General features: G+C 37.3%; 1 protein-coding gene across 1 annotated transcript in view; it reads left to right on the top strand.

Moving 5' to 3' along the window:
• Positions 1-17,696, top strand: part of PEX7 (peroxisomal biogenesis factor 7) — a 42,471-nt gene extending 24,775 nt beyond the window's left edge. The window contains exons 9-10 of the mRNA XM_038130972.1: positions 3,416-3,515; positions 15,029-17,696. Coding sequence (XP_037986900.1) covers positions 3,416-3,515; positions 15,029-15,097 — 169 coding nt within the window. The 3' untranslated portion in view covers positions 15,098-17,696. The remainder of the gene's footprint in view (positions 1-3,415; positions 3,516-15,028) is intronic.
• Positions 17,697-18,110: the final 414 nt, after the last annotated feature.

Below are 18,110 nucleotides of genomic sequence, written 5' to 3'. Positions count from 1 at the left end.
AAGGCAATTTTTGTTAAAAGTTGTACTATATTGGACATCATCTCTGCATCACCCTGTAAGGTAAACCACTGTCTCCAGCTCTCCATCACTATGTACAAGTTCAGTAACTCGGATTACAAAGAAATCTTACAGAATAAGGCTGATCATAAAATAAACTGTGTTTCAATTCAGTTAGGTATCGTTACTATCCTTGTATTCTTTTTTTGGTATTTTCTTTCAAGGTGAAAAGGTGGTTGTTTGCTTGTTTGCTCTTTTTTTCTTATTTTCCTCAAATGGAAAATGTGCTTCTGTACCCCAAATTGCTCTATAATATTGATACTTCACTGGAACTAAATGAAATAATATCTTCAGAATTCTAGTGTGGAAAGAGTTAGATGTTCTCAGTTAATGCCTGAAGTAACATCATTGCTCTGATTAGCCTGTATCCAAAAGTAGCTTGACACTAAGCTCTCCTCTGACAGAAGTTTTTCTAGTTTGCAGGAAGAACTTTTACAAGTCAGTGCAGGAATTAGAGAATAGGAGCATGGGAGTGAAATGTGTGATACACATGTAGTAAACTGGCACTGAGTTCTGTGTTGCTCTTGAAAGGTTCTTGGCTTTATACATCCACATGCTATTGTGGCTTGTGCCTGGTGTGAGGCTGTGTGTGAAAGCTAGCATTTGTTGTTGAGTGGGCTTTTATGGAAAGTACCCTCTAAACATCTGCTTCACATCCACCTAAAAATATGATGTATGAAGACATTGTGTAGCCTAAGAGTATTAGTAAAGCTTTCATGAGTAAATATTTATCATAAATATTTTCTTCTTACCCAGAAGGATGTAGCCTTGATGAGTTGTTCTTTGTGCTTCCACCTGTGCTTTTTCATAGAATCATTTCCTGGAGTAATTTTTGAACCTATTGAAAACTTAACTAGATTTATTGAAAACTTAACTAGATTTACTAGATGGTAAGGGTAGAGTGGGGGTGAGGACAAGGTAGAAGATATGCACGACAGACTATATTTGGGTTGGTAAAAGTGGTTTGGTTGAGGAGCACCGGTCTTTGTGACACTACTAATGGTTGTACAAAGTACAAAATCCATAACTTGACAGGCTTTTTCTCTTCTCATAATGTCTTGTTCAGAATAAGCAGTGCACTTATTCTGCACATGCAATATATGTGCAGCTGATGAATTGCATGCCAGGTACATGTAAAACAAAGAAACTGTAGAGAAATGAGGGAGAAGTTATATTTTTAACAATTCCAGCCTTAAAAAGTTGAAGAAAATGCACTCATATAGGTTTTGGGGGGTTGTGATCAGTGCAAATGTGACTGAAGTTGTGACTTCATACATAATATGGATAAAAATAACAGTTTAAGTGACACACCTGTGACTGTACAGGCTGTACAAACCTGTAAGGGATCCTAAAAGCCCATGTGATTTTCTGGCCCGTTTTTGAGTTCATGCTGCTAACTCTGTAGATACACTTACAACTGAAATAATGCAAGCACACCTACTTGTGCTGTGAATGCATCTTCAGTTCTCTGTACAGCCATCCTGCTGTGGTAAACAGTGTCTTAGAAAAATTGCATTGCCCTCTCAGTCTGCAGGATGGGGTGGAAGTTGACTCTGAGGAAAGTATTGCTGTCACCATGGTGGTTTTGGAAGCTGTGCAATAGACATTGTTTCTCACCTTGGAGTGCCACGTTGTTATGAGAGCCATCATTAATTTGTCATCAATGATTCTCAGTCCTGAGAATGAACATTTTTTTGAGCTTTCACTAGTAATTATGTATATATTAAAAAAAGGTATCAAAACTTCCAGTCAGTCTGTTGAACTTGAACTAAGTTGCAGTACTCTTAATCTCTAAACTGCTTCTTTACAACATGACTTCATATAATAAACACTACATTGTCCTGCTGTTTTTTAAATTTATCAAAAGGTCATTTTAGGTTCTTTATTCATGTAGATCTAAAGTTACCTCCTTTAATTGTAGTTTTCAGTTATGAGCATCTGTCTTTCAGGAATTATTAGAGAGCTCCTGTGGCAAGGAAGGCCAACACCATTACTTAGAAACAAAAAGATTTGTTTCCTTACCTTCTTATGAACAAATGTGGGAGGATTAAAATGCTGAAATGGTCTTTTGCTCCTCTCTCCTGCAAAATAAGTTGTTTATTTTAGATCTCAGGTACTAGGAAAAAATTAAGAGGCTTGTTGCTATGGCATAGCCATTGTGCTGATACCACTCTCCTTGTTTATGAAGGAGATAACATTTACATATTAAACAAACTGATCCTGCTGGCTCCAGTGTTTGCTATTTCCCCTGAATTGGTTTGAACTTACAGTACTTCCACTGCAGTTGGTCTGATAATGAGCTGTTCTTGTTAAGTATTGTCACTTTTCCCAATAAAGGCAAGGCAAAGAGACCTCTATGATTGTTACAGAAGTAGTAAAGCATATAATTGACCCCTATGTGAAAATGTGGGCTGTAGAAAATTTGATTAGAGCTGACAGCCCACAAAATGTGCTGTGCTGTGCAGTCTGTGGACTTTTCTCAGTGGTATTTACAACACAACAAAGAGAAATAAATCTTTGTTCTGTGCCGGCATACGGGGTTTTGCCAATGTGTTATTATCTGAAAGTTCTGTGTTTGAATCCTTTTTTTTGTGGCTGAGGTGCCTTTTACCTCTATTTTAATCCCATCTACTCTTACATCTCTCATACTTCTTGTTAATTGCATTGATGGACACTGCATTTATTGAGACAGTAGCTGGGAGAAGTAGAGGACCTCAGAATTGTTATTTTCTAGGTATTTTTTATAAACCAAGGCTTAAAAACCAAGGAAAAATTTATTTTAAAAATATGAACTAGTGGAATTAACTGTGTAAGATCTGTGTAGTACAAATTTTTTACTAAATTATAATACTGAATTCTGTTTTACAGGAACATGGTCTCAAATTTGACAATGTGCATGACTGAGATCTCTAAATGAGTGTGTAATTTTTATTTAAATAAAGTATTTAATGATGCCAAAAACTGAGAAAAATCACAAATTGTGCTAATATCTTTCAGGGATAAAATTCCCCAGCCATCAAGAAATATAACAAGAATATTCTAGCCTACATTTTTTCTTCTCTTTTAATGATGTCCCAATGACTGCTCCTTGGTGCCAGTTCTGATCTCAGCTTCTGCAACAGGACACAAAGATGGCTTTGCCCAGTGGGGTTTAATTTATGCAAATCAGCAGATGGCTTTACCAGGAGTATGATTTGTTATGTTTCCTAAATGGATGAGTTTGCTTTTTTAAATACCCTGGCAGCAACAGATTCGTCAATATCTTGCATTATATTTTTGAAATGGCCTTTCAATTACTTTAATTGTGGTTTGTTTGATTTTTTTCCCTTTCTCTCTCCCTCCTTTATTCTCTCTATAGATTCTGGGACTTTTCCAAGCCTAATCCTTTGCTGGAAACAGTTGAGCATCACACTGAATTTACATGTGGTCTCGATTTAAGTCTTCACAACCGTGGTCAGGTAAGAGCTGGGATGCATTTACTTTTCACTTGCCTTTTTTAGGCACTTTTGGTCATGGCTTGGCTGCAGGACTCAGATCCTGAATAAGTCACCGGATTGCAGTAAGCTTCTGGAAGTGAGTCTGGCTGAATGCTTATCAAATAAACCTCATTTCAGGTCCATTTTTATTTGTGAAGCAGTTCATTGCATTGGGTAGGAGAGGAGGGCAGACCAGACAATATTGCAAAATCAGATAACTGAAAGCCATGGTGAGTTCTGAGAAAATGAAGTATTTTGTTTCAGAAGGAAAAATAGTGGCAAAGAGTCTAGAATGCTAAGCTGAGATACAGAGCTTTCTTCCATCTACTTAAATCGTCAAGTTAAATGTTGGTAGTGTCACACATGATGCCTAGGCCTGGTTTAGCATACTGTTTAGAGGACTAGGAGAAGCTCAATCTGTGGCTGAAATTCAAAAACCCTCAGCTATTAAAGTGAATAAGTAGAACCTTGTATCAGTAGCCCTTATTTATGTACTGGTTCTGTAAGGATTCCCCTCTCCTTCTGTTGCTACAATTGTTTCTGTTTTGTAAACAGAGGATTCTTTTTTTGTAGTATGAAATGACTTTTCGACAAGAAACTTTGAAAAACTCAAGTTAATTTTTTACTTTAAAATGAGAAAGCCTTTAGTTTTCCACACAAAAATTACTGTAAGGATATTAACTGTTCCTAATGCACTATTTAACATATAATAGATCTATTTTATATAGAGAGATATAATTTACATCTAGATTCTTCTCAAATTCACAGTATAACGATTTTTTTTACCCCAGATAAAAATTGCAACATCTGCATTCACATTCTGTTTGGACAAAGCAAATTAAAACCATTGTAATTTCTGCTGGTAAAAGGACACAGGAGAAAGGTGTAAGTTTGGCCCAATACTTAGCTTACTACACATGGAACCATTCTAGCTAAATGATAGCTTGATAGGTTTGCTGTGTGGTTGGTTGTTCCTTAAATTCTGTTGCTTCAGTGGTGCTGCAGTAACTATACACAAGGCCATGCTATGAACCACATGTGGAAGTTTGTAAGGCTCAAAAGAGCTTTCAAGATTCAGGTTATTTTTCATCAGTGCAAGGCAAGAATACTTAAAGGCCAGTTGCTGGGGATGGAGACTTCATCCCAAGTGACCACACAGATGTGATTTGGCTGCACTGGGTCCGGAGGGAGTAGCAGGCATTAGGGCTTCACAGTCCCACAGCAGTGCATGTGCTGAGCCCAGTTCAGTTTTCCATGAAGTTGGGGTGGGTTTGCATTTGGTCTGAATGAAAAGAGAATATTTTTTCTTTCATTTTGTATTGAGGATGTGATTACTTTGACTGCATGCCCATTGCTTCATGGTAGATAATGAATTGAAAGAGAAGTGCACATGCACTTCTACATTGAAAAAAGAAAAATGATGGCGTGCATACCTATCAACACTGAGAGATTTGTGCATTCAGGTATCTGTTTTCCTGTGCAGAAATTCTACAAGTCTGATGTTAGGCTTAGTGCACAAAATCTAAAAATCTGGGGTACATATCCATATTTACTGAGTGCCAATGTGCGTTCCAGACAGAAGTTTGGCATTTGCAACAGCTTTGATAGTCCTCTGGTTTTTTCCATTGAGTTGATTTAATGTATTCTGAGGGTTGGATATCACAGCAATGCAAATTGTGAATGGGTTTTTTTTTAAAGAAGTTTAAAAATCTGTGATAAAATTAAACTCTCACCAAGTTAATGAGTGAACACAAGGGAAACATAACCCCCATTTTTATAGGAAGACCGATGAGACATCACCTTGAGTATACTTTGTTCAGGTCTGAGTAGGACATGGACCTGTTGGAATGAGTCCAGAGAAAGGCCATGAAGATGATCAGAGGGCTGAAGCATCTCTCATACAAATACAGGCTGAGAGAGTTGGGGTTGTTCAGCCTGGAAAAGCAAGGCTCCAGGGAAGCCTTGTAGCAGCCTTCCAGTACCTAAAGGGATCCTCTGAGAGAACTGGAAAGGAACTTTTTACAAGCACATGTAGTGATAGGAGAAGGGGTAATGGCTTCAAGCTGAGAGATCATTGGTAGGTATAAGGAAGAAATTCTTTACTCTGAGAGTGATGAGACACTGGAACAGGTTATCTAGAGTTGTGGTTGGAAGTGTTCAAGTCCAGGCTGAAAGGGACTTTGAATAACCTGGTCTAGTGAAAGGTATCCTTGTGTATGTCAGGAAGGGATTGAACTAGATAATCTTTAAGGTCCCTTCCAGCCCAAACCATTCTCAATAGTTGCTTCCAGTATGAGCCCTTGGAGTCTTTCCCTGGCTTCTGCATCCATCCAACAAAGATTATTTGATTAAATGTTATGCTGCTGTTCCCAATATGTAGATTGTCTTTATATCTGTTCTTTATAAATCTGATGATGAGCTCCATTATTTGTTTTCTTCATTTATTTGCATGATTTGTGATTTTCACTGTTTGCTTTGTAAGGAGTTATGACTTCAGATTTGAACTGCTTCTCTCCTCCAGGGAGAAAGAGAAGGATCCAGGGAGAATGCAGGGTATTTTATTTATAATGGACAAGCTATTCATTTATGCTCAAATTAAGTACCATTCTGGTCATTAACCTTTGCTTTCATTCTTAATGATATCTTTTGTTGTCTAGACAGATTATGTTTTCTTTGGCTTTGCACAATAAACTTCAGCATTTTTAAAGTATTTTTTTACACATCAAGGGAAAATTATATGCATTATTGAAAGTGTTCAGAATAGATACTGTGATTAAGTAGCTAGTAATCTAGGAATTACAAGACATTCCTATGGAGCTGATTGAGCTTTGAACAGAACCCTCAGGCAGAGAGTAGGTACATGCAGGCAAGCTGGTTCTTGTGCTAAGGCAGGCAACGTGGAAAAAAATCTGATCATAAGGAATGTGAAGAGACACTAGTATTAGCTAGATGAAACAGTAAACTCCTTTGTGCTTAATTAAATATTCTAGTATCTGTTTTGGATTATATGCCTCTATGTAAAGTAAGTTTTTTTTGAAAGCTTTGAATTTTAAAAATCAGATGTTGTTTAGTTTGGGGTTTTTTTCCCCCACCATAATGTTAGTATTAGATTCATAGAAATTTGAGACAACAAACAAACTTTCAGGTGTATAGAAAAATGTGCATTTTGCAGTGCAAAGCATAAACAGAAATGATCCTCTTGATATTCTGTGTATTGCTCTGTTAAACTGCAAGTGCTGATGTGAGAGTTTGCCAGGCATGTTTTCCAGGAGAAAATACTTCCAACTCCAGCTTTCAGCCAAAGTAGCCTAAGCACATATGAGAACAGTGACAAGACCATAAGCACCAAAAATCTGTTAAATTTGTGATATTGTGTAGTATTAAGAACTGAGAAAAATCTGTTTACCCTATCAGCAACATTAAGAGTATGGAGTTTTTAAAACCAGATAGTTCTTTCCAAATTTTAGGGATAAGAAAAACAACTGAAGTTTGCTTCCTTGTATATACACTAGATAGACATAGGATGTATGTAGGGACTAAAAAATGGTAGTAAGTTATAAACTACTCCTTATTTGGGGCTTGTAATGCTGGACTATGTAATGGAGTTGTGCTCTGTAGCTCATTGGATTTCTTACTTCTCTCCTTATATTTACTTTTCCTTTGTGTGATCTGTGAATGGTCTGATGAATAAAAATATCATACTCCTTTAAGCCATCTCTTCCTGGGATTTTGCTGTGTTTACATGCTGTAGGTAACTTCCTTTGGTGTTAGTTGTGCAGCTTTATTTAAAAGCATCCTTTTTCTTCTATTGTAGGTTAAATGCCATATGGGAGTCATGAATGCATTTTAAATATCTTCAGGCAATCCATTAATGATGCAGATAAAAGTACAGATCCTTTAAACATTCACTTATTGTCTTGATTCTGAAATTATTTCCCTAAGTATGTAAAGAATAGAAAATACACATGTATAATGGATTTCTTTAAATAATGGACAAAAGATACCCAGCCCTTCCAAAGAATTTTGCCTAACACAAATGTTAGAAAACCTGACACTCTGAATTTTGTCTGAAAATCTTCTTTAGCTGCACCTCACATCTGTTCTGAACTCTGTAACACTGCCAGTGGAAAGTATAAATCACTGATTTCCATAGAGTCAGGCTTTCTGTTGTGCTGCTGAGAACAGGATTGAGCATCTAATGGGAACAGGAGAGGAATCTTTCAATTTCTCTATACTTCTGTGCTATGAACAATGACATTCCTAAACTGCAAGGATCTGTCATTTTCAGTGGGAGTGATGGCAAGTGGTGTAGTGAGCACTTGGTATGGGAAAAGCACATTAGACATCTGTGACATGCCAAATCAGAACAGGACTCCACAATGTACCATGCTGAGGTGCTCCTTTTGGAAATTAAAAATGTTCAGCTCCAAATGATAATGAACTGTCAGTTCTCTAGTTCAAAATCATCTGTTATCTGAATGCTTGCTGAAGTCTAGGTTTTAGAATAACTTGTGTACAACACAAATAGTGATCACTTAGGATTTGCTTCTACTGTGGTTGTGTGTGTCTGGATCATAATTGCACTACAAAAGGGCAGCTGTCTGTGTAAATAGCTATTTCTGACAACAAGTTTGGGAGGAAACTTGTATTTTCTAACCTTCTGGCTACAGTTCTCCTCCCCATGCAACCTGGTGGGATTGGGGTGAGTGAGCAGCAGTGTGGTACTCAGTAGCTGGTGGGGATTAAACCATGACACACACAGCACCCCATATTGTGGAGACAGTGATGGTACCAGTGTGGTACCCGTGGCTCTTGTGCTCTCTGTTACACTGGCCTTGTGATTTGGCCTTCCTGAACTTCCACTCTCTTCTTACTAAAGCTGTGGGGTGTCACCAGCATGTTCTGCCCAACCACTGTCTGCTCCTTCCTTGCACCTGGCCAGTGGTACTTTGAGATGAGAAGAGGTGCCTGCATTGGTCTGCTGATCCAATGACACTGATGGTATCCTGCATCACTAAAATTTTAAAACTGTAATTTCTTACTAGCTGGAGGGAGGCCATGGCCAAACTATATACACTTGACCTGCCTGCCATGAAGATAGCTTTAAATCTAGTTCTAAATTCATCCAGCTTTGTGGGGAAATTTTTGATCAGTCAAGTTTTGGTGTGCAGGTTTGTTCTGCTTGTTTTCTTTGTGCAGCTTTTGCAGTATGCTGCATTAGCTGTGCCAGCACAGGAAGCAGAAGGGACAGGGGGGCTGCAGAAGCTGGCTTAACCAGTATAGCCAAATATAAATGCAGATGATGTCTTTAGTAAGGCTGTTTGGCTATGTATTTTGCTGTTCATTTAAAGTAATTGTGGATGCTCAAGAGGCTCAGAAATGTTGATTGTTCCATATAAAAGTGGAGTTACATCTTGTGGAAATGTACAGAAGAACAGATACTCTCTGCTTTTTTTCTTTTGATCACTTGCTCTTATCTTTTACACTTAATTACTAAGGACCTGATAGCTTCCACCCAGCTGTTGTGGCTATGCCACTGCTATAATTATAACACTATCTCTACTTCATTTTAGTCTCTCCTTATGGTCCTTCTCTGGGATGCTACTGAAGTTATGCAGTTTCTTTGGTTCTTTGAGATAAAAAGAGTCTACTTACCTAACTTCAGAGTGGATTTTGTTCCATAAAATATCAGATTTCACCAGCTGCAAGTGTTAAACCAATCTGAACACCTTACTGAGTTGGAGGGGCTAAAAGAAGGAGCTGTTTCTTAGTGGTGCTTACTGTATGTCTTTCCCAAACTGTGAAAATTAAACTTTCACTGTGTAAGTCAAAGCCAGGCAATTATGAGTAGTGGTCATTATTTGCCATTACCAGCAAAAGTTTCTTGGTGTTTGGAAAGGTTTCTGTCGGGCATCACAATTTTGTAAAAGCTGCAGGTGTTTGGAGAGGAAAATCAATTTTGATACTTGGAAGTATCAAAAGGAAGGATGGGAGACAGTACTTTCTTACTCAGTAAACGTTTTGCTTGTGCATTTTATTTGGTGCAATGGCTTACAAATACTTGCTGCTTCTGTGAGCCTCATCTTTTACTCAGTGTAGTGGATTCTGTTACTCTCCTGCATGACCAGTAAACGTTTGAGAAGTCCTAGTGAATTGCACTAGTGAAACTCAGGGGAAGACAGCAGGATGCTGCAGCTGTTACTGAAAATACTGTTTGGCTTATGATTATTTGTGATTATATCCCAAAAGGAAGGAACTGAACTTAACTCTGAGCTGAAGGATGAATTTGAAGGTTGAATAGGGTCATTAGAAAACAGTTTCAGTGGTGGAAATCGGCTGCATTTGGGGTCACCAAGGTCAGTATCAGCACAGAAAGGCATTTTGCAGTTCCAGTGTACCTTCTACAGAACTTAAAATTGACTTATCAATTAAACCAGTTCTTGGAAGACTGAGGTGATGTCTTTCTCCTAATTTTAGAGTACTGAGGAATTGCTACCAAATCTGTGGATATTTTTGAAGGATTTTTTCCTAACCTGCAACTCACATCTCCATTTATTTTACAATTTACTGGTGAAAGCACACTTGGAAGACTTCTATTTAGGAATGAGTGGCATAACTTCCAAGTCATCTTCCCATTACCATGTCAGAGCAACAGAACAAATGATGAGACAGCTCTCGACTTCTTAGATCAGTTCTTTGTGACATGTCTTTACAATGTGGAAAATAATGCCCCTGAAGTATTTTATCTCTTTTTTCCTTAAGAAAGAAACTGATTTTTAAGCAGCATTTGGAGCATCTGTTTCTGGTAACTCTAGTTTAACCTAGATCTTTATAAGAAGTTCTGTTCCAGGTTTGTTTCATTTTGTCTTTACTGGAAATAATAATTAAATCAAGGTGTGTTTTCTCAAAAGTAAATTAAAAAAAATCTTGGTGTTACTGCACATTGAAAATAAAAAGTTTTATTTGCAAACTCCCATCACTTTCAGTCTCATGTAAAGGTTGGTGTCATGCAGTTCACTCTGGCAACTCCTAACCAAACAGGCCATAGTAGTTGTAAAAATTGTGCAAATAACTAAATAACTATTTACTGCAATACAGCGAGTAGTGGTCCAGATTTTTGAGAAGAAGATAGCTATTGAATGAGTTTAAACTCATGCATGATCCATTATGTACTTGACCAATTAGTTTTATTGTTCACCTGTGAAAATAATTTGATGAGTAGCAAACCTAATAACTTTCTTTACGTTCAATTAATGTCCATCCCACAAGCTTAGAGGATGTTCAGGATCCCTCAAAAACATGTAATAATGATATAAATAGACCATTAAGTTATGTTTGAGAAGACACAGAAGATAAGAAACTAAAAGAGGAAGGGAAGCTTAAGTAATGAGAGTCAAGAACTGATTTTTTTTTTTCTGCTGGCTCTTCTACAGAAAAGAGAAAAGACAGGTCTCATTTGAAAATGGGATGGGGAGAAGCTGAGAAATGGGTCTCTCTCAGGCCCATTTACATATTATCACGTGATTCATTATGAGTACTCTGGAAACTCAGTGGCACCAAGATAGTTCTGGAGATATTAATCTAGAGAGGGCTGTACTTTGTTCTGATTAAACCATTTCATAAAGGGTAATTGAACTCTTAAGTTTTTAGTTGTTCTTTTGAATATATTTAATCTTGATTATGCTAGCAGATTTATTGTGCTTTCAAGTGCTGAATAAAAAAGTTAGTGGCTAACTTGGGAGTTTTCTCTTGTTCTCTTGCTTCTTCTGAAGAGTAAAGAGGCAGAATGTCATGCAGGTAATTGCACTAGACTGAGTGGATTGCCCCCGGGTGCTGGAAAAGGTCTAAGTCTATTGCAAGGCAAAATGATTGTGATGAATAGGAAACAGAGGGCCTGTCAAGGGAGTAAATCAGTTAGTGAGTCAATGGAAATGGCTCTGATAAATGAATGGATGTCAGTATTAAATCAGTTGGTGGAAAACATTGTTATACTCTGGCACAAGGATAAACATTTCAATAAAATACAGGATAGCTGTTTTAGCTGTGCTGAACTATGATTTTCTAGTCAAGCAAATAGCTTTCTGGGATGACTGCAGTTTTTTTGTTTCTTTGCTTGCTTTTTTTGGCTTTACTTGGAGAGAAATACAGTGATCCCCATTTTTTGTACTTGTTTTTGTATTTTTGCTGGGGAGAAATTGGCAAGATATTTATTCTGCAGTAACAACAGTATAGTACCTTTAGTGTATATACTGGTGCCTCAGCTTTGCTACTGAAATAAAAGCGTTAAAGACAATTAATAAATGTCATTTTGTTAGACTGCCTTTGTTCCATGTAGCTTTAGTTACAATGAAAATTACCAGGCTTAGAATGCTTCTTCTATTTGTGTTATTTCTTGCTATAGTACACCAGTCAGTGCAACAAAGAATATTCTTGTTTTACAATTAAGCTCTAGTTATTCTGCTTTTCCCTGCCGTTCAAGAGGTGAAAGTTGCTGTAGTAAAATGCATTCTATAGTTACAAGAGTATTCATAAATGAGAATGAAAGTTGCATGATATACAAAATATGCTGTGCAAAATAGTCAATATTAAAAGGATATTGTGATTTATACAGTTCTTAGCAACTGAAATAAACTGTCCTCTATTCTGTTGGCATGTCAGTTTAAAGAAACAACCCAAAAAACCATGCACCCTCTAAAAACTGAAATCAGTGAGATTTGTTTGAATATCAGAGTAAAATTTGTCCACAAGACAGCAAACATTTTTTACAGGATGACAAACTTCCATCCCTGCGTGCTCCTAATGGAGGAATTTTTATCAGGTGTGCAAATCAAGTGTAGTCCATTTTCAGTTTTCCTTTGTCTTCATCCCACCACAGGAGGACTTTTCTTCACCTGTCAAGATCATCTCATTGATCAAAATATAAACTCTAGGAACTTGCCCCTTTTTGTGTGCTATGTTTATTTACTGTGGTGTGCTGGATGAGCCTTCATGCCAATGAAATTTCTATCTCTATTTTAATATTTAAGTACCATTTATTTTATTTTTTTAAAAAGGCTAAAGTGCTTTGAAGTAGGTATTGAAAATGGTCATATGTCACAGGAGAACTGACATCTCTAAATACTTTCAAAGCACTTACATTCAGTATCCCACATTCTCCTCTTCTGGGGAAAGGCACACAACTGTTGTACAACTGTGGTAAGACCACTGTATAAGACAGGTCACAAGATAAAAGGCAAAATGCAGCGAGAAGACATTTTGTAAACTGATGCAGTTGCTGCATGAACAAGTCCTCTTCATCTTAGGATTCATCTTAGTCATTTGTATTTGAGGCAGTGACAATCTCTGAGCTACTGCAAAGGGCCACGTGCCACTCTCCATCAAAAAGAGCTGGCTGCAGCACTCCTAGCTTACAGTTGCCCCTTTTCTCTGACAGTCTTGCCTGTATTTTGGAGAAAGTAAGGAGAAATGGAAATGTCATTCATTTTTTAATGTTCTGCCATGCTGCAGTGTCCCAGTTTCCCATAGATACCTGTGTTCTGTACTTCACATGTGTATTTTCATCAAGGTTTCTGGTATCAGTATTTCATTATACACTTCCTCCTGCACAAGAGAACTAGATTCACTGTTACTTACTGTAGCTTTTGTTTTCCTTTTGTTGTCTGGCTACATTTTCTCCTTTCACGTGGTATCATTAAGTCAATGAGTTGGGCAACTTATTGCATGTGATCCTTTTCAAACTCCTTTAGTATCCCCTGTTTATTTTTAGTGTTGCTAGATTAAATGGTTTTATAACTATATTTGTTCAGAGGCAATTTCAGGGATGTTAATTACATTGATAACAGGTGGGAATTCCCATGGGATTTTTTCCAAATGTTATTTTTGAGTCTTGTTTCTTTACAAAAATAGAAAGTATTGCCTATGGAACATTGATCTGTAGCTGTGGAGAATAGTAAAAAACCTGCAGTTTATGTGATTGCCAGCTTCTACACAGCATTTAGAGGAAAACTCAAATTTTCTTTTTGGTATGATTTGAGAGACTGCAATGCAGCAGAACATTATGCTACAGAAAGCTCTATTGTGTCGTATGAATAGACAGACATATTGTCAAGAGTTTTTTTGACCCATTTAGATGTATATGGAAAGCACTTCAAATAACTAAGTAGAACCAGCTAAGGAAGCAATAAAAATGAATAATAGTGCAGTATAGTAAACACAAAATGGGCTAATTATAGTCTGAAATCAAATACTGTAGTTGGATTTCCAAATTTTTAGTGTGCAGCTGTTCATTCTGGCTCTGGAAGAGAACAGGAATTGCAGGCTGCCGCAGAAGGAAGCTTGTTGTGCAGAGGATTCAATACTGTATCTTTTGTAATCCCAACTGGAAATGACATTGTAAAGATAATGCAATATGGTTTCAGCCAGATTGGCTGGCATTTATTTGTGGGCCTCCTCAGCTTTTTCTCTTTAGCTCTCCTCTTTCTTCTATTTGCCTTAATTCTTGTCTCCTACAATATTTTATGAATATATATCATATCTAGGTCATCTTCTTGAGTAATTGTCAGTGTGGTGAACCCTTTCACTTTGTTACAGATTCTGAAGTGCATTTTCAATTAATTTTCAAACATAAAGCATTCTCTAGTCTTTTTCCTTGAAGTCCTTCTATTTATTAAGATCTTTAAACACTGAAGACTTAGGTTAACCTGGGTTTCTGGTTTTAAGTTCAAGCCTTCATCGAGGATAGAGCCTGGGATGATGAATTCAGAGAAGTTGTGGTTATACTCAGATCAGTCACTGTGTTTATAAGATGCCTTTTTCAGAAGTGGTACCACTTCTTATTAGACTTGTGGGGGTCTAGGTAGTGCTTGAAGCAGCACTATGGCCCCCAAATCCCAATGATCAGCAAATACACATCTCTCCTCTCAACAATTGACAGTGACCTCATGGCTTATCAAGTGTGAGACTGAAAGTCTGGGTTAATTCTTCAGGAAACTTCCTGTACAGTTTTGTTGAACTCTTGGTTTTCCATTCCTCAGCGCTAGACATTAGGAAAATGTCTATAACAAATTTCTGTATCTGCAAGTATAAGAAGGTTGTTCAGATTTGGTCATTAAAAGTTTAGATATTATGGTGAAAGGATCCTAACACTCTATAAAGAGAAGAAACATGGCGGGGTCTGGACTTTTGTGTGTCCTTCCTTAATTTAATTTTCAGTTACATTTTTTTGCCTATTTGGATCAATCAATTGAAACCCAAAGGTTTCCCTGCTTTCCTCATGAGGAGTATGAAAAACAGGAGATTGTTAATTTTCATGTTATTCAGTAAAGTTAAAGTTTAAAAAAAAACAAACCAAAACCAGTTTAGTTATGTTACAATTTTGAAGCATGGTAAGTCGGAGTACCAACTGGTATTAAATCCACAATATGCATTGAGTTCCCTGTGGTTTTTGTAAAAATTATATTTGTGAAGGACCTAAAAATATTTTGTTTGCTTTGTAGGTGGTGGACTGTGCTTGGGATGAACTAGTCAAAATCTATACTCCATCATGTCTGGCAGTTCCTGTTTAGAAGAGAAGATGATCTGACATGCCAGGAGCCTTTCTCTCTCCCCCACAACCAGACTTGTGCTGAAGTGTCAACAGTGTCACTAATCTCGCAGTGTCTCTTTATAAGTAGAACTTCATGAATGGAGTGTTGTGCACTTGAGCATGTGGAGACTTCAGGGCTTGCTTCACTGTGCAGGTAGTACTTGAGCTAGCAAAATGTTCCACAGCTACTCAGAGGCTGAAGAGTGGCCATAGCAGATATCAGTGGTGTCTTCAGAGCTGAATAACCAACACAATTTTGTGATCTGGCTAATGATGAGAGTAGAGGCCTGAATCTTCTTGTTCTTTATAAAGATTAAAAGAAAGTGGCAGTGTATTTTGAGATGTCACTTTAGAAAAGAAAAGAGAAGAAAGGAAAGGAAAAGAAAATAAAATAAAGGCTTTTTACTGTAAAGTACTGTAATGTCAACTGAAGTTTGTATCACCCAGATGCATTTATGTTTTGCTGTGAGTCATGTTGCATTATTTTCTTTTGCAATATGATGCATTTACTCTTGATCGACAGTAAATGTCATAGTTTGTAGCCAGCTGATTTGTTTGACCTTTTTGATCGCCGCTTCACAAAGATGGTAAAGATTATTTTCATATATTTTTCCTTTAGCTCTCTTTGAGTAAAACAGTTGATGAAGTTATGTAGAAAGATACTCTGATAATAAAGAAAATGGTTATGAAAAAATGAAATATATACAAAACTAATTGGATCACAATCCTTGAGATTTAGAGATAGGGCAACCATCTCTTCTATTAGACTTGTCTTCTATTTTCACTTAGAAAGTTTTTCCAAGAAATAGAAGTGGAATGTGGCCATAAATTCAGTGTTTCTGGACCTCTGACAGCCTGGCCAAAGTGAGAAGTGATGTCCAGACCAGCTGACCTATATACATGCAGATTAGTCATATGATATAAGCATAGCAGATCCAGCATGGCCAAACTATAGCAGTCACTACAATATGCACATGTTCTAGGTATGTTGAGTACTTTGCCTTCCCAGTTTGACCCCTCAGCCCACATGCTGGTACTTCTATCTAAGTTTTCTGGGGCAAGTAGAGATGTTCAGATGCTATGTTTATCCAAACATCTCTAAATAGTGTTTCAGGATCAAACTGTGATAGCGTTGCAGCACTCATTGGTATGTGTTAGCCTTCTTTCCTCATTTCCTGCTAGCCATTTTTTTTACCTTCTTAAAACTGTCTCCTTTCTGCTGTTAGCCCATCTCAACTACCACTACCATCAAAAGACTCACTGCAGGTTGGGTCTTTGCAGATCTCTGGTCAGGTTTTCATAGTGGTGTTAATAAATGCTCTACCCTTCTGGGCTGCAGCACTCATAGATCGACCAATAGCAGACACTGCCAGATCTGCTGGGTGCTTTGAAGCAATGAAGGAAAGAATTCAGCTGAGCTAAGACCTGCAGATTGCAAGGAAAGAATGATTGTTCAATCTTGGAGAAAGAGCCAGGGAACTAACAGGTAGCCAAAGGGAGACATGCATATATTGGTGAGGTATAAAGGGCTGGACAGGAAGAAACTTTTTTCTACAACATGACAATTTGGATCCCAATTGGATCCTGTATTTTTCTTGGTCAAATGCAAACTGCCCCCAGACTGACATATTTTTGAGTTGAATTAATAACAAAAAAATAGATTTTATCTTTTTTTATGACAGCGCTCTGTACCAAATCTGAACCGTTTACTGCACTTTAATTCTGTGTGCTGAGGAATAATGCAAAATAAAGCTGTGCTGCATGCAGCTTTCAGCAGTACCATGGGCCATAAAATCTAATTTTAGGCATTAAAATTGATTATTTCAACTTCAATAGTTCCTCCACTCTTCTGTTTTATCTCCCTTTTCTGCTTTGATTACAAGTTGCTTGTCTGAGTGGAACATTTTGGTGGCAGGTGTGTATTTTATATGCATGTTTCTGGGGGGACAGAGAGAGTGGGTTATTCCAGAATGCTGCCATGGCCTATCAGTTGGAAGGGAAAATTTAGAAAACCTAGCACAGGGGGAAAAATTAGGAATTCTGAACATGCACACTCAGCACATGGATTAAATCTTTCCTCAACTGCCTTCTCTCCCTTCATGTTCTGGTTAGCTTCAATGCTGAGGGTTGTTGTATCTGGATTTATTTCTTTTGAAAGATGAGTGCATCCAGAAGATGCACATAGTAAATAAAAACTGTGGCCTTTAATCTTGCTGTGTGATCTTTGAATGGTGAGAATGTGCTGTAACATTTCTGCACTGTAACAGAAAAAACAATTTGGCAATAGTTGTTGCTGATTCTTAATTCTCAGGGAATATTTGCTATAGTTGTTTTGAAGAAATACTTTTTATTTTATGACCAAAATACTGGCTTCCAATCTTTTTTTTTCATTTACTGAAACAGTTAACAACAACAATTTAAAATATTTAATGTGTTCTGCTTTCAAACTTGCTCCTGTGAAAGATTTTGTTTTATTTAAGTCTGGGTTTCTCTTTGGTTTAAGAAACATATTGATTAATCAAGTTCTAAAGGCATGGATTTGTTGTTCTGTAATGCTATTAAATTGATTGCACACAGTATCTTTGGCTATACTCGTGTTCACTTCCCCAAGTAAGAAATGTTGTTCAAAAAGTAAATGCCGTGAAAGATACTGAGAGTGTCTTCTAAGAAGAATATCATAACCATGGTTTATTTCATGTATGAATACTGGGTGATGGTCACATTTTTCCCCTGTACTGGTAGAGACCATACTTTATGCAACTTTTCCTAGCTGTGTGCCCCATCAGATCTTCATTTTCATAAAGGAAAGCTATTTTAAATTATTCTTTGTGTCTGCTTGTGCAGAGTATGTGTCAGTGATGAAGTGATCTCTTTCTTCTGGCCAAGTACAGTGCTGGCCTCAAATTTTGCTGCATAAGCAGGCTGTACTATGCCTTTCAGTAGTACTGCTCAGCTGTACTCAGGGTCATGGGATGGGGAATGGATACAACTCT

This window comes from Motacilla alba, chromosome 3 (genome assembly GCF_015832195.1).
Source record: "Motacilla alba alba isolate MOTALB_02 chromosome 3, Motacilla_alba_V1.0_pri, whole genome shotgun sequence".
Lineage (NCBI taxonomy): Eukaryota > Metazoa > Chordata > Aves > Passeriformes > Motacillidae > Motacilla > Motacilla alba.
This window is presented reverse-complemented; position numbering and strand designations above follow the sequence as displayed.